At 42.9% G+C, this 16,540-nt stretch overlaps 1 protein-coding gene across 20 annotated transcripts in view; it reads right to left on the bottom strand.

Moving 5' to 3' along the window:
* The window catches only part of LOC135095009 (uncharacterized), a 51,881-nt gene that overhangs the window by 18,868 nt on the left and 16,473 nt on the right, over positions 1 to 16,540 (bottom strand). For 18 of the 20 annotated variants that reach the window (XM_063995604.1, XM_063995603.1, XM_063995614.1 and 15 more), the window contains 11 exons: positions 15,619 to 15,639; positions 14,609 to 14,918; positions 14,074 to 14,226; positions 13,844 to 13,976; positions 13,050 to 13,189; positions 12,466 to 12,621; positions 11,574 to 11,891; positions 10,427 to 10,480; positions 9,652 to 9,856; positions 8,806 to 8,915; positions 8,498 to 8,632 (listed from right to left, as the gene is read on the bottom strand). In XM_063995604.1, coding sequence (XP_063851674.1) covers positions 8,498 to 8,632; positions 8,806 to 8,915; positions 9,652 to 9,856; positions 10,427 to 10,480; positions 11,574 to 11,891; positions 12,466 to 12,621; positions 13,050 to 13,189; positions 13,844 to 13,976; positions 14,074 to 14,226; positions 14,609 to 14,918; positions 15,619 to 15,639 — 1,735 coding nt within the window. The remainder of the gene's footprint in view (positions 1 to 8,497; positions 8,633 to 8,805; positions 8,916 to 9,651; positions 9,857 to 10,426; positions 10,481 to 11,573; positions 11,892 to 12,465; positions 12,622 to 13,049; positions 13,190 to 13,843; positions 13,977 to 14,073; positions 14,227 to 14,608; positions 14,919 to 15,618; positions 15,640 to 16,540) is intronic. The other 2 variants (XM_063995609.1, XM_063995607.1) reach the window with 2 other exon arrangements.

The raw sequence follows: 16,540 nt of genomic DNA, 5'->3' as shown, positions 1-16,540 counted from the left end.
GTGTACTATGCCCATATAATCTTAAGTCAGGCCACTATGGAATGTCCTCCAGTATGCAAAATAGATGCAAGTTGGCTGATAAAAAATATAATAATCGAACACAATTCTCGCGGTAAGCAAAGAGCGTCTGCTTCAAATTGAGGGACTTCAAAAACAAGGCACTTTGGGGCGCACGCCAAAGCCACAGCACGCGCCACAGCACAGCAGCAGCAGCAGTAAGGGTGCGGCACTGCTGACTGTAACACAAGGCTGCTGCTGTGGGTAGGTGTGGGCGGGTGTGGCGGGCTGTGCGGGGCTAAGACGTTAAAGCAAGCTGGGGGCGGGAAGACAGACAGTGTTAGTCAAGACGCTACAGCACCGCAAGACACAATACATTTGTTTCTCTCAGCGCCATTACAGTTTGTCTTGCTTCATACACACACACCAGTATGTCTGAGGCCAGTCAATCACATCAACTTGTTCTCCTTCACTTAAAACGAAATGTGCTGACAAAAATTCCTGCCACTGCAAGTCTGTGATTAGTGGAGACAAATTTCTTATTATGATCTAGTTCACCTAAATCTCTCAGCACAGATGAAATTTCAGGTTTCCTCTGACAGCTTAACACAATGGCATGGCAGCAATAGGGTCACACAGCGAGGTTTTCACTCCCACTTATGAAACGCTGAATTGTGTTACGAAGACGCATAGACACACAGCAACGGGCATGAGGCCTACAGTACTACAACACCCTGCCACTGCCACTTCTATTTTTGTAGCTACATCAAAACTAAAAGAGAGGAATATCTGTGCTTTTATGACAATCCAGTACTGGAAGCCTGCATTGCAATATCACAACAGTTCAAGGTTTGTGGTCTGACAGCCCCACAAGGAACACACTCCCACATGTGTGTCTGTTTACCTCCTGTGGTCTTACGGGATTGAGTCTGGCTTGCATTGCACCATCTAACATGAAATACCGATACAGCTTTGGCTGAATTTACATATACTGTTTGCGTATTTATCCTCTAATTTTGAATTATCATTTTGGCTTTCTATTTGGAGGGTGGCAACATCAGTAAGACCTTCTCTTTCATATTTTTCTTTAATTTTTTTCCCTTTTTCTTTTCTCTTGTAATACACCCCACTGATTAAGAGCTCAATTTGAAAACTACACCAAATCCTTGTCTCCAGTGTGTGCGTCTGTGTGTGTGCGTATGTGGCAGTGGGCTGTGGGTGAGGACACACACACTAAGGGGCAGCTCTGTCTATCAGGTTGCCAACTCTTGTTGTGGGGCTAATGGAGAGCTAAGGGGGTTGGGTCAGCACTCGCGGTGCCTCGCCGGGCCAGTACTAGAGGGGGGGTTGCTGTGTTTATGCTCCTACTGGGCCCAAACGGAACAGGAAGGACACAACACAACAAGGGAGAGAAGACGAAGGGTTTTTAGTCCTCGGTGAAATGCTGATGGTGTGTTTGGGTGTTGTGACGATGAAGGAAATGGTGAAAATAATGAAGGGAGAGACAGAGATATGGAGAATGATGAAAAGAGGGAGGAATGAAGGAGAAACAATGATGGGAGAAAAGATGATGGATTTTAAGATGAGTTCAGGTGTTGTGATGAAGGAAATGGTGAAAATAATGAATAGGGAGGGACAAAGATATGGAGAAACATGAAAAGAGGGAGTAAGGAAGGAAAAACAATGATAGGAGAAAAGATGCTTGCCAAAATACTGATGGTGAACTTAGATGGTGTGAGAATGAAGGAAATGATAAAAAAAAAGATGAATAAGTGAGAGAAGGAAAAAGAAAAATGAGTAAAGGAAAGAGGGAGGTTGAACACAGAAGAAAAAAGGGAGGAACAAGAGCCAAATTGGAGAAAAGATGAATTATAAAGAAATCCAATAAAAGGAGAAAAGACAAAAGATAAAGATAAACAGGAAGGTTGAACACGCAAGAAGAAAAGAGGAAGAAAGAAAAAGACGAAGATGGAAGAAAAGATGAAGAATGACGAAATTCAATAAGGCAGGAAATTTAAGATGACTCAAGAAAATGGGAAGGAAATGAAGTTCTTGTCAAAAGTGAACAAAACAATATTAATAAGTAAAATATGGCACCAGAAGACAACGGATTCAGTAAATATATAAATAATCTGAAAGTGCAGTGAAATCTGGTACCTTGAAGAACACAAATAAGTCAAATAAATAAAGAAATAATCATTACAAAGATGTGCCAATGAGAGTTGGTGCAAAATAATCAAATATATAAAATCAAATAAATATAAATGAATAAATAAATTACAGATTATACACTTGTACACAGATTCAAGACACCGTGAAATTTAGTACCAATTGCAGTGCCGATAAAGAGAGAGATAAACAAATGAAAAGAACATACCTTATAGTACATTATATTCTTAAATTTAGCATCCATTCCAGTGCCAGAAATAAAGATCACACATTATATACTACTATAAATTTAGAATATCATAATTTACTGGCCCCTTTCCAGCTCCAGTAATATAACAATGCAAACTGTTGATGGGTATAGCATTTGGACAGGCAGGACCAATTCATCACATTAAAGGAAGGAAGGAAGGAAGGAAGGAAAGAGAAAGGCAAGAGATGATAAAATGGGCAAATCAAACAAGATAACAAATTTCAAGGAAGGACAGAAGGATGGAAGGAAGAAAGGGAGGATGGATGGAAGGAAGGAAGGAAGGAAAGAATGAATGAAGGAAGGAAGGAAGGAAGACAAGAGAGATAAAATGGACAAACCGGATAACAAATTTCAAGAAAGGGCAGAAGGATGGAAGGATGGAAGAAAAGAAAGGAGGATGAATCAAAGAAAGAAATGAAGGAAGATATGATCAAATGGACAAGCAAGACCAGATAATACACACCTTAAGCTCCCCTGGCACTCAAAACTAACTAAACCGCAAGACACGAATGCCAGGTGTGAAAAAAAAGATAATGAAAAAATAAATGGTAAATAAAAAATAAATAAATAGATCTATTCTATTAATCAGGCAGACAACTCCCATTCGGTAAAAATCAAATGATGAATTAACTAAACTTCACCAGCAGTGCAAACTCATGGAATGTTATACTAAAATGAATGGGGGAAGGGGGGAAGGGGGAAGGGGGTCGTTTATTCAAAAGCCCTACCTATGCATTTATATTCTAACCATTGCCATCATTAAAACTCTATAAAAAGCACCTCTCTCTCTCTCTCTCTCTCTCTCTCTCTTGGGTACTAAAATAAAACAATGAGCAGAATGATGTTTTCTTATCTTCTATCCTACAGCCATCCTTCATTATCCATGGATCTAAGTAACAGAGAGGCCCATGAGAGGCAGCCTACCTGTGCTCATCACTTTTTTTCTCATTTATTATTTTTTTTTTTAGTTTGTTGACAAATTAAATGTTTGTAACCATATATGTGCAGTTTTGGGCACTCAGAGGTGTTGTTAATGGGGGCACTAAGTCTCCATGGGTGTGTTTGTTACCTCACCTCTGTGGATAACAAAGGATCACTGTATATCAAAACGTCTGTGGATATGAATAAATAAATAAATAAATAAAGAAATAAATAAATAAATAAATAAATAAATAAGAAATAAAAAAGATAAACTCACACATCATCACCACCACACACCAGTGACTAGCCACTATCACAGTTACTTATGATGTTAGTTAATGGTCTGTCTTATTCTACACACTGGGGGAAGAATGATCACCCTGGGATAAACTGTATGCATTCCATCCCTGACAGTCAGTAGTTAGTTAATTCGCCTCACTTGTCTTGACTGTGTTTGGCGTTTTTTTCCCTCAATCTCCAGCATCCTCAGTGTTTTTTTTTTATTTATTTATTTTTTTTATTATTTATTTTTTTCCTATTTTTGTTTTCCCTGATTTCTTTGATGGTCTGGTATCTTCAGTGTTTTTTGTTTTATTGTTTTTTTTTCCCATTTTCGTTTTCATCTAGTCTCTTTCTTGGTCTGGTGTGTGGTTTTACTATTTCCCCTTCACTGTTTTCATCACCTCTCGTCTGAGTCATAAAATACACCACTTAAGTCCTGCATCAGTTGTTATTCACTAAAATAGGTTGTGCACAGCTGGCAGGAGACTGAGGGAGCCCACCAAACACAGAGGGACTAATGAATACTCGTTAACTGTCTTTCCTTGCCTTACACACAGCACAGAGTCATCCTAATACAGCAGCCTGACCTAACACAGCAGTCTGGCCTAACACAACCCCACACACCCACCCATCCGTCCCCCAGACACTCAAAACACCAAGGCTTAGATGGAAACTTTGCCACCGTGAAGACCAAGTTCTGTTTGGTTTTGTTTGGTGTGTGTGAGATACGAGGAACGTACGTACATACATCCAGTTGCTGCTAACTATATTTTGCTGAGTGATTGTTGTCTTTATCTATTTATTCATTTATTTATTTATTTATTTTATTTTATTTTTTTTTTTGTAGGGGATAATTCTTTTTTTTTCATGATATATATTTTTTTCTTTCTTATAAGTCATTTTTATGTTTTTAGTGTTAATTGTCATCTTTTTTTATTTATTTATTCCTTTTTTTTTGTTATTTAAGTTAGTTCTTTCCCGTAGTGATGATTAAGTCTTTCTATTTTTATTCATTTTCTTTTATTGTACAATCCCACGCACCTATGAAGGCTTAACTTTTGGCATTTTGGGGAACCATAACCCATTACCCTTAAACCCAGGCCAGGATTCCAACCCATGCATCTGTGGACTCTCAGGCAGCCCAGCAAGTGCCTCACCACTGTGCCATGGCAGAGATGAACACCCGGGAAGGCACAGGACCTTATTCTGAAACATGTACACATCACACCTCCACTACTTTCCAAAGGCTCTTGTTGAAGTGACACATGAGTTTTTAAGGGCAATTTTTAGTTCTAGTGAGAGATTAACAAGATTTTTATGTTATTAAAGGGAGAAACACTCTTGAGAACCCAGCTAATCATCACAGTGGCCCTTGAAAGTACCTCCACCACTTTCCAAAGGCTCTCGCTGAACTAACAAACAGATTTTTAAGGATAGTTTTTACAGTTCTACTGACAGATTAACGAGATTTCTATGTTATTAACAGGAGAAACACTCTTGAGAACCTGGCTAATCATCTCTGTGGCCTTTGAAAATAGCCATGGTGAGTGAGCAGCGTTTCTGAGCACGGGTCAGTGACTGGATGTATGCAACTGTTGCTCTCTTGAACGGTGGACAAAAAGGTGTGGTAAAGAATGTACAAAGACCACAAATTCAAAGGGTAAATCATCATATCAAACTGTGGAGGAGTGTCAAAAAAGTGAAGACCCAAGGGGAGGAAAACATTGCATAAGTGGTGACGTAAAGGGAGGTAATAAAAAGTGTAATAAAAAGTGTATGGTCCAAGTTATATAGGAAATAATCAAGCAGTTAGTTAATAAGAGTAAAAATTGATAAGGATATAACTGAAGAGAGAGAGAGAGAGAGAGAGAGAGAGAGAGAGAGAGAGAGAGAGAGAGAGAGAGAGAGAGAGAGAGAGAGAGAGAGAGAGAGAGAGAGAGAGAGAGAGAGAGATTAAACTAATACAATAAGTTTAAAAAATAAAATCTAACTGAAGAATCATTAAAACGTATTAAAACTTACAATGAAAAAAAAAAAAAGTTAGTATTAGATGACCTTTCCAAAACACACATACGTTACCAAACCAGACAACCAATGAGAGGCAGGCAGGCTTCAAAACATGGATCACTGATAGGACCAGTTGAGAGAGCAAGAATACATGTGACAAACCAATGACGGTATGCACAACCTTATCCCGTCAAACCATGGAGAGGATGGACTGCATTCTGAAACACCCCTGCGACACACCTCCACTACTTTCAAGACTATAATTCAAGTTTCACAGGTTTTTACGGGTGTTTTTATGGTTCTAGTGACAGGTTAACATGGTGTCTGTATTATTAACAGGAGGAACACCCTTGAAAACCTGGCTTGTCATCTCTGTGGCCCTTGAAAATAGTAGTGGTGAGAGAGCAAAGCATTTCAGAATACAGGCAAACGACTGGTGATCGTAGTAACACAAAGCTGCCCAAATCTCAGTGTGTTTCTTTCCTTTTTCCTCCTTTTCCCCCCGCAAGCCACAACTGTTTCTTATCTCTCCACTCACCCAAGAAACAGCTGACAGTCGCTTGCGGGGAAAAACTGACAATAAAATAAATACACCAGTGAAAGAAGTATAAAAAAAACATCAACAAAGAATACCATAGCCTCAGATATTTGGCACTGGGGGTGTTTGGTGTTGTGGGGGTGTGGTGTACATTAGAGGGTGTTTTTGGTGTTTATGGGGTGTTTTTGTAATGTTTTGGAAGTGTTGTGTTGGTGTGCTATGGTGGAACAGGTGTTGGAGTAGTGTTGGTGTTTTGCAGGGTGTTGTAAAGGTGTGGTGTGGAAGAACATGTGTTGGAATGGTGTTTAGGTGGTGTTGAGAGTGTTTTCCATGGGGTCCAGTACCCTATACATATCTAACAGTGGTGGTGGTGGTGTGCTGGGGGAGTGGGGAGGTGCTGGGGTTGAACATGCCAAAGGAAACACACGAATGCCTTCATTTCATCTAATGCCATTCTGTGCTGTTCATTCCTCATTCCTCTACCAGTGTCAGGCCTTTGCTAGTTCATTCCAGAGACACACAGCAAAGTCAGGTACTATATAAAGGCTTGTGCACCAATATATACGTGAATTTTGATGGGTTTTATCATATTGCTGCCATATGATTGTGACGTGGTGCCTTCCGTTTTTAAATTATTCAGTCATTTTGGCGTGAAGTATTGAAAAGTCAGATACACAGGTTAAGGTAGCAATGTACAGTCGCGGCCAAAAGTCTCATAATGTGATGCTCTCCCTTCCACTGTGTTTAGCATCCTCCTTCAGTCTTGTGTCCTCTGATTTCCTTAGAATCTTTCACTTCTCAGGTTTTGTGGGGTGACAGGCAGCACATCAGAGGACTTACAGTGGAGATGAAATGGTTAAGTTAATAGGAAAGAACATCTGTATCTTCGTTTTTTCTTTTTAGTACCTTTTTTTTTGCTGTGTGCCGTTGCTCTACACCGCCGCCTCACTGTGGTGGGCGTGTGGCATGCAAGGCTTGGTGGTGGTGTTGCTTATTGACACCACACCTCCAACACAAACACCAAGCCTCGCCAACACCCACCGAATGAGACGACCAGTCCAGAACATGAACGAAAAGGAGGAACAACTAAAAAAATCCACTAAAATGTCATAGAGGGAACAAAAAAAGCAAGTTTCCTTTCTCAGCCATGAACTCAAAAAGACACAGTTTGTAGGTGACTCTCTATTGACTACTAGAGGTGCTGGCTATGGATGCACGCCTGGTCTATGCCATGCCCCAGACACACATTCCCTAAGTCACACATGCACTGGTAACTAACACTGTCCCAAGGCATTCCAGAACATGACGATTTTTTTTTTTTTACTTCTTCATATAACACAGTTTGTTTTTATCCTTTTTCCACCAGGCAGCCAATGGGGCTAAGTGTGTGTGTGTGTGTGTGTGTGTGTGTGTGTGTGTGTGTGTGTGTGTGTGTGTGTGTGTGTGTGTGTGTGTGTGTGTGTGTGTGTGTGTGTGTGTGTGTGTGTGTGTGTGTGTGTGTGTGTGTGTGTGTGTGTGTGTGTGTGTGTGTGGTGCCTTGTCTGGGCTGCCCTGTGTGGTACTGCCAGCTTGGTGTATAGATAGATAGATGTTTTTGTCTTTCTTTTTGATTCCATAATTGTTTTCTATAATCCAAAGTTTGTTTTTCTCTAATCTTTCTTCTGTTTTATTATTTTTTTTTATCTAATTCTCTCTTTGCTTTCTTTCTGTTCACTCATGATGAAAAGACGAGACAAATGGAAGAGAAAATATTAAAGCAGGCGTATTTTTCTCTAATCCTTTATTTTTTTGTCCAATTCTCCATTTTCTTTCATTTTTGGCTGGCTTGCTTTTCACCAACTGACAGAAAAGACAAGGCAAATGGGAGGGACGAAAAATAATGAAGTGTGTGTTCTGGAATGCCTCAGGAACCTGTCTCCTCCCCGCACAGCTCTCATTGGTGGGGGTATCACTCTTCCTTCCCTCCCTCTCCCCACAAAACTTCTCTGTCCCTCTCTCACATTCATAAATAACCTAACCTAACACCTCAACACTCGACCTAACGTATCTCGCTCTCTTGAATTCGTCAGACATTATGTGATACCCTTTATACAGCCTTGTATCCCTTTAACGTCACCTAACATTCTTTTACCATCCTTTAAACCCGCTATGAATCCTGTATACATCACTCAGCCAACCTTTCCTTCATCTATAGCCTCTTGGATCCTTTAAGCAGTATCTAACACCCTTTTACCTTCACTTACAGCTTCTCCAATCCTCCACACACCAGCTGTTTCATCTTACACATCACCCTGCTCCTCCCAGCCCCACCCTGCCCCTGCCTGCTTGCTTACCTTGGACATGGCTGCATTCTGGGCACTCTGCTGAAGGTTCCAGTAAGCAGGCTGGGTGCTGGAGTCTGTGGGAACCTGTACAGGGAGTCCAGCACTCTTCTGGGCCTTTGTCAGTTCATGTTCAAGTTGTATTACCTGTGGGGAAGATGAGAGGGTGATGGTTGTGTGGGTGTTACTGTTGTTGCTGTGAGAAGGGAGGGGGAAGGAGGGAAAATTTGACTGCTGTTGTGGTAAAAGGAAAGGTGATGTGCTTAGGGAGTGGTGTGTGTGTGTGTGTGTGTGTGTGTGTGTGTGTGTGTTTTACTGACCCGATCCTTGAGAGCCTTGACCAGTGCATTGTAGTGGGAATCCTTGTCCTCCAGCTGAGTGATGTGGTACTCCTCCCGGTGCAGGAAGTCCCTCTCTCTCCCCTGGTACTCTGCAGTGGCACCAGGACAGCAGGGAATGGCCACAGAGGGGAGGAAAGGTTAGTGTTAGTATTATTGTTACTCTGGGGTCATAACAGAGCTAAGTAACACTATAGTCTAAGCACACCATCATCAACATGCCTGCCATTCTTCCAGCGTCAAACCCAAACACTGATTCATGAACTATGGACGTTATAGTGTTTTTGGTTATGAATAAAGCTATTTTGCCCATTTCCCTGATGTATAGACACTACTCTTGTGCTGGCAAGTGGAAATGTCAATAGTAAGTTCCTCTATGTTGAAAATCCATCAGGCTAAGAGGAAAAACTTGGAATTTATGGTTGATTACAAGAGAACAAATTCTGAGTTGTGAAATGAATTAAAGGAACAAAGAAGCTGGAAATTCATGGAGTTTTCATCAGATGTAAAGAAACAAATAAATCACAGTGAAATCCTCGTCCAGCCTTACATGGCAATAAACTGCAATAAAGAACACAAGTCACACATACAGGTCCCCCATAGCTCACAGCACAGCCACGTCACCCATACACAGCCACACGCCACCCATACACAGCTACACATCTATCAGCTAAATACAGCCATACATCACTGAAACACAGCCACACATCACCCCTCACACAAGTGCCCAATAACTCACAGCACAGCCATGTCGCCCATACACAGCGACACATCCATCACCCGTACACACCCACACGTCAGCCAAACAAAGCCATACATCCCCCATACCTTTAATTATCTTCTTGGCCTTGGTGTACTTCTTCTCCAGCACAATGAACTGCCCCTGAGACTGTTCCAGCATGTCCTGATAAGTGGCCACCTCTGTCTCCTTACTCTGTAGCTTGGAATCCAGCTCTGCCATCTTGCCCTGCGCCTCCATCAGCTGCGCAGTGTACTGTGTGTTTTCCGTCACCACCTTTTCCATCTCGAGCAGCTGAGGGAAGCAGGAGTGAGGCAGGAGTGAGGCAGGAGTGGGTAAGAGTAATGAAGGAGAGGTGTAAGCCAAGAATGGGGTGTGTGTTCGGTAAGAATGTGTTGTGTGTGGGAAGGAGGTGTGGTAAGAAAGGGTGGTGTCTGTGAGGTGACGACTCAAATAGCTGGCAAGGTGTAAGGCAGGAATGGGGAATGTGTGTGTGAGAGAGGGAGAAGTGTAAAGCAGGGATGTGTAGTGTGTGTGAGGTGACAGAACCCAAATACAGTGACAGGAAAGGTTGTACTCAGAAAAGATAACACTGCAGGCAAGAGAACTGCGTGGAAACAAAAGAAAGGAAATAAGAACACAAAAACACAAGGGAAGCTGCAAGAAGCCATCAGGCCTACACGTGGCAGTCCCTGTATGAGACGGACCTATCTAGTATTCCTCCCTGTCATCCCCAATCATAAATCCATTTGATCTAAAAAAAAAAAAAAAAAAAAAAAAAAAAAAAAAGCGTCAATTGAGTGTCATAAAAAAATACCTTAAAAAAAATACAACTATCACTCACTCACTCATTCACGTACTTACCGACATCTTAAGCTTGGTAATCTCAGCCTCAGCAATGGCATTCCTGTACTGCACCTGTGTGGGGCGAGCGAGGGACGGCAGGGAGGGAGAGGAGAGCAAGAAAAGCCAGGTTAGGGATGTACACACTTGGCACCTACTGACTTAACACTACAATGAGTCACACAGAATCACATGGGTCTGAGTCTAAGGAAATGTAAGAATAGCCTGGATATTTAAGGGGAAAAACGATGACCAACTCTTAATTATATCTGATGTCTGAAGCTTCAATTGGTCTCTACAGTACAACAGCTAACTACATTACAAGAGCGGCACTAAGGAGCACACAGGCATAACTGCAAAGACGGCTAAACAGAGAGGGATTTACATTGTTCTATTAGCAGTGACAAGTATTTAACGGCTGGACTGAAGTACCCGAACAAGGCAGAAAAAACGCTATCACTTTATCAGGAGCTTACGTTACTGGGACTACAAGAATTGACCACTTTAAGTCCTTGTTCTATTAGCAGTGACAGGTGTTCAATGGCTGGAGTGATGTACGCAAAGGAGGCAGAAGCAATATTATCACTTTACCACTTCTAACTCCTCAATTATTGTTCTGTTAGCAGTGACAGGTGTTCAGTGGGTGGAGTGAGATACTTAAAGGAGCTGGAAACAATGCTATGACTTTATCTGGATCTTAAGTTACTGGGACCACAAGAACTGATCACTTTAACTCCTCCAGTCCCCTCTGCCAGCACCTCCACTGAGTGCCTCGGCTATCTTTCACCTTGTTCTCCTCCCTCCTCCTTATCATCTGCTTTGTCTGCTTATCTTTATTTTATCTTTCATTTCTTTTTCTTTCTCTTCCTGTATTTTTTTTTTTTTTTTTTTGCAGGATAGAAAGTATTGATGCACTATTGGAATGAAAATTATCTTAAGTTTTCTTCCTCATTTCTGTTGCCTATATTCCTTCACTTTCCTTCCTTCTGACTACCTCCTTCATCTATCCTTCCTCCCTCCTTCTTGACACCTCAATTATTCCTTCACCTACTTTCCTATTCACTTCCTTTATCCATCCTTCTCCTTGACACCTCATTCATTCCTTCATCCACCTTCCGACTCAATACTCCTGCATCTCTTTCACCACCTCCTGCATTCCTTCACCCACCTCCTTCAGTTTCAGCTTGAGCACCCCAACGTCATTGTCTGGGGAGGTGTCTGATGTGTCACCCTCCAGATCAAACACTTCTGGGGGTGGGGAGGAGGTGTGGTCAGGGGAGGTAGGGGGCGATCCCACCACCACCCCTCCGCCGTCCATGTAGCTTGGGTAGTGGTGGTGGTGGTGGTGGTGCGCGCCGGGGATGTCTTCCGAGCGAGAGTTTTCCTCAGATGGGGATGAGAGGGTGTCATAGAGGCCATGTCCTGTGTGGGGGTCGTAATCTGGACCTCCTAAAGCTCGGCGCCTCTCCTCTCTCTCTCGGTCAGCCTGCGGAAAGGAGTTAGTTTTAATTTCTCTCTCTCTTTCACATAGCTTGGGGAGGGTGAAGAAGTGATGGGAACTGTTTTCTTTCATTCTCTTCATCTTTTCTTTATATTTTCCTTTTTCTTTTTTATTCTTTTTTTTTTTAGTTAATAGGAGGTTGGCAAAAGGATAGAAAAGTATATGAGGTTGATAATAAGTTAGCTTACTCTTCATTTTCTCCTTGTGTTACCTTCATTCATTCAGGTTATCTTATCTCCTTCCTTTGTTTTTCCTTTCCCTTCCACACACCTCTCTCCAATCTCTCAAACCTCCACACTTCTCTCCTCCTTCACTGCCTTCCATACATCACCCCTTCACTTCCATTTGCCTCTCTCTCTCTCTCTCTTCCACACACCACCAACACCTCCCAGCATTTCTCTTTCACATCTCAAGCATCCATTACCACCAGTGTTTTGGTATCTTAGCCTTCTTCCACCTGTCTCTTGCTCTCACATCACCCACCACCACCTCCCTGTATCTCTCTGCCACGTCTCAACCATCCTCCTCCACCACCACCACCACCACCTCCTAGCATTACCTGAAGGGATTGCTTGATAAGAAGGGCCACCTCGCTGTTCTCTGGGTCTTTCTCCCTGCCGATGAGGAAGTGCACGCGTCCACTTGTGTTCTTTAGCACAGAAGCCGCGAAGACCTGCGTCACCCCCACCAGGCTCTTCCTGTCCACCTCGATGATCTGAGGGAGGAACGGTTAGATTGCTTGTAACCTAACCTAACCTACTCTTGTCCATTTTGATAGTCTGAAGAAATGTAAAGGGTGTTTTTGTAGGGATATCTAACCCAATCAGTTTTTGAGAGAGGGAGATTGTTAAATTGCTTGTAACCTAATGTAACCTAACCTAAGCTGTGAATTTAGAGTGTGTTATAGGGAGTGTTTGTAGCCCTAGTCTAACCTAACCTAACCTAACCTAAGCTCTCTCTCTCTCTCTCTCTCTCTCTCTCTCTCTCTCTCTCTCTCTCTCTCTCTCTCCCACCCTATTTCTCTATCTCACTCTCTCTGTACCTTTCACCTCTATCTCTCACTCTCCCACCCTCTCTCTCTCACTCTCCCACTCTCCCACTCTCCCTCTCACTCTCCCACTCCTCTCCCTCTCCCTCACTTACCTGGTCATTCACTTGTATCCTGGCATCCTTCTCAGTGGCTCCCCCAGGTGTGATGGTCTTGACGAAGATCCCCAGCTTCTCCACACCTGCGTCTGCCCCCACACCCATACCAATGATGCTGAGCCCCAGGCCGCCCTCACCTGGGGGACGGACGAGATGTGAGGTGGGGGAGGAGGATGAGGGGAGGGTAGGTTAGATAGGAGGGAAGGGTGTTAGATGGGGATGGGAGGGGAGAAAGTTGAGTTAGGTTAGATAGGGAGGGAAAGAGAGGAAGATAGGGAGTATGTAGGTTGGTTAGGGAAAAAGAAGAGAAAGGGAAGAAAGAATAGGAAAGAATACAAAAGATGAAGGGGAAAAGGTTAGATGGAGAGAAAAGGACATGCTGTAAGGAATAAAAGAAAGGGAAAGGGAAGATAAGGGAGGATAGGAATGGGAAAAGTTAGTTAACGATGGCAGGGAGAAAGGTACGTAGGCAGAAGGGGTAGAGAAGGGGTAATAAAGATAACTATTTGAGACTAAACACAAGACAACACAAGCTAACTCAAACCCTGAAGACCTGACCTGGATAAACACAAACTCACTCACTACAAACACTAAAAAGTACAACTAAGAGAGAATATTTAATAGAGAAGCATTTGGATAAGAGAAGAGGAAAGAAAGATAACTATTTGAGACTAAACACAGGATAACACAAGCTAAACTCAAACCTTCAAAATCAGACAGACAAATGAACACAAACATACACACACACACACACACACGCTTCAAACCACCAAGCCCACAACTCAGCCGACCTTTGATAATCTCCACGGGAAAGACATCCATCTTCTCCACCCTCTTCTCCAGCTCATACTCCGCACTAGCCGCCACAGGATCCACCTCGTCGTTCTTCCGATCATATTCGGTGACGGAGTAAGTACTGAATACCTGTGGATGAGTGGATGGTAAGTGGAGGGGTGGTGTGGGGTGGGGAGGTGTTCATGTATACTTAGCATCACACACACACACAAACACACACACATACCTGGACGGGCTGAGTGGAGAAGGTGAGACGGGTGGGTGGGTGGAAGGGAATGGTAATATCATCTTCCTCCTCCTCCTCCTCCTCTGGAATGCCGGGAACCTCCACCCAGAAATGACCGTCCTCCAAGTAGTGTACGCCATCCTCCACTAACACCTGAGGAGAGAGAGAACATAAGAACAATAGTAGTAGTAGTAGTAGTAGTAGTAGTAGTAGTAGTAGTAGTATATAAGAACTCAAGGTTGGTGCAGGAAGCCATCAGACCTACCCGTGGCAATCCCTATATGAAACTTGTCTGCCAGTTTCTACCTATCATCCCCATCCATAAATTTGCCTAATCTTCTCAAAACTCCCTAATGACTCAGCACTAACAACCTGATTACTGAGTCTGTTCCATTCATCCATAATCCATCTGAGAACCACTTCCTTCCAACCTCCTTTTAAATGTAACTTTCTCAAGCTTGAACCCAAAAGAAAGAAAATCACAAAAGCCATTCCCTGCACTCCCCCACACCCCCCAAGACTCCCCCACACTCACCTCCTTCACTCGCGTCACCTGGAAGGCCTCGCTGCCGGCCCCTGACCCTTCCGAGGAGTCATGTTCAGATGGCTCTTCCTCAGGACTTAGGGGGGAGGTCAAACTTGGGTCATAGGGTGGGGCAAGGTTGCTATCATACTCATCCCCCTGACCCGGCTTGGTGTAGTGGGGCGGCACGGGGGGCGGGGCGGCCTCCTGGGGGAGGGGGGTGTCCTGGGGGTGTGGGAGGTTGGGCACATTCTTGTCGGTGGGGGAGAGTAATAGGACGACTTCTTGAGCCTCCTCGTCTGACAGCACGCTCTGGTTCTCTCTGTGGGTGAGGGAAGATTAGCACTGGAATATTTCACTGCCCTTGCTATCTATTACTGCCCCCACACTTCACTACACCTGCCGCTGACACCTCTACTAGTTACTGACAATATTACTACCCCAACACTTCACTGCTGCCAATGACACCTCTACTAGGACAACATCACCACCCGACACTTCACTGCTGCTGCCAATGACACCTCTATGGGTTACTCAGATGTGGACCTAGATACCAAGCCACTTACTAATGTTACAACTGTCACATACACTTGTACACACACTCTGACTCATTCACTGCTCCCTGATGCATATTTCCTTCATTATCAGCCACTTTGAGATGTGTTTTCTTATTCCAAAGCTACCTGTTAACATTGTAAGGGCTAAGAATTGCAAAATCTATTCTTTTTCATCCCTTTCTTGTGGGTGTTTATAAAGTACCTGTATTTCTCTACATTTTTCTCAGTCGCTTCTGGCACGGTGTGGTAAGAAAGGGACAGTTATTTCAGCAGCTTTAGGGGTGGACAGTGCCTATGGGTATAAACAGCACTACTCATTCACTCACTCATTAACTAACCCACTCTTTAAACATAAATATGACAAATTAACTTTACGAGCTTGACTCAAATCCCATAAAAATGCAATTGGGTAAGAACACACTCATTCACTCACTCACTCACTCCCTCACTCACTCACCCACTCACCTTTTTCTACTCTCCACAATGCTGCAGGTTAACAGGTTACAGGTACAGGCAGGCAGGCAGGCAGGCAGGCAGGCAGGCATTGGGAGTAGGTAGGTAAGGAAACACAGTGTGGGTTAGTGCAAAGCTACAAGCCTAGAGAGAGAGAGAGAGAGAGAGAGAGAGAGAGAGAGAGAGAGAGAGAGAGAGAGAGAGAGAGAGAGAGAGAGAGAGAGAGAGAGAGAGAGAGAGAGAGAGAGAGAGAGAGAGAGAGAGAGAGAGAGAGAGAGAGAGAGAGAGAGAGAGAGAGAGAGAGAGAATAGGTACTAAAACAAGATTACAAAATAAAATACTAAAAAAACAGAAAAGTCAAAAGTAAATGTGAGGAAGAGAAAGACAATGAATGAAAAGAGGAAGAATAGAATAACAATTAAAAAAAAAGAGAAAATTTAGGGAAGTACAAAAAAAGGGACAAGAAAATGATGAAATCTTAAGAGCACTCTAGTACAACATTATAAGGGTGGTGTTACTGGCAAATCAAATCAACATCTTTCAAAAAACATCTAACACACTTATTATTATCATTATTCTCATGCATTTTGGGGTCCATTCACTCCCCCACTTTTTTATTATGGAGCCAGACACTTCTTTCTTCTCAAAACTACTCATACTGAAGGCAGGGAAGTGTCAAGGGCCTCACACGTTAGACAGACTTGCTACTACACACTCGAGGATCAACGCCACCAAAATGCTTCTCCCTTGACGCTCAGAGGCGAGATTGAACAGGGAAAGTTTGTGGTTATTGCAGTTAATCGTGACTTAATAAACCAATTACTGAGGGAGTTTAGTCAATGATACTGCGCTGTGGTGGAAAATATGATTACGGTGATGAATGCCAACAAAATCTGAGTAAATAGTAAATAAGTAAATGAAATAAGTAAATACA

The sequence above is a fragment of the Scylla paramamosain genome, chromosome 47 (genome assembly GCF_035594125.1).
Source record: "Scylla paramamosain isolate STU-SP2022 chromosome 47, ASM3559412v1, whole genome shotgun sequence".
Taxonomy (NCBI): Eukaryota; Metazoa; Arthropoda; class Malacostraca; order Decapoda; family Portunidae; genus Scylla; species Scylla paramamosain.
This window is presented reverse-complemented; position numbering and strand designations above follow the sequence as displayed.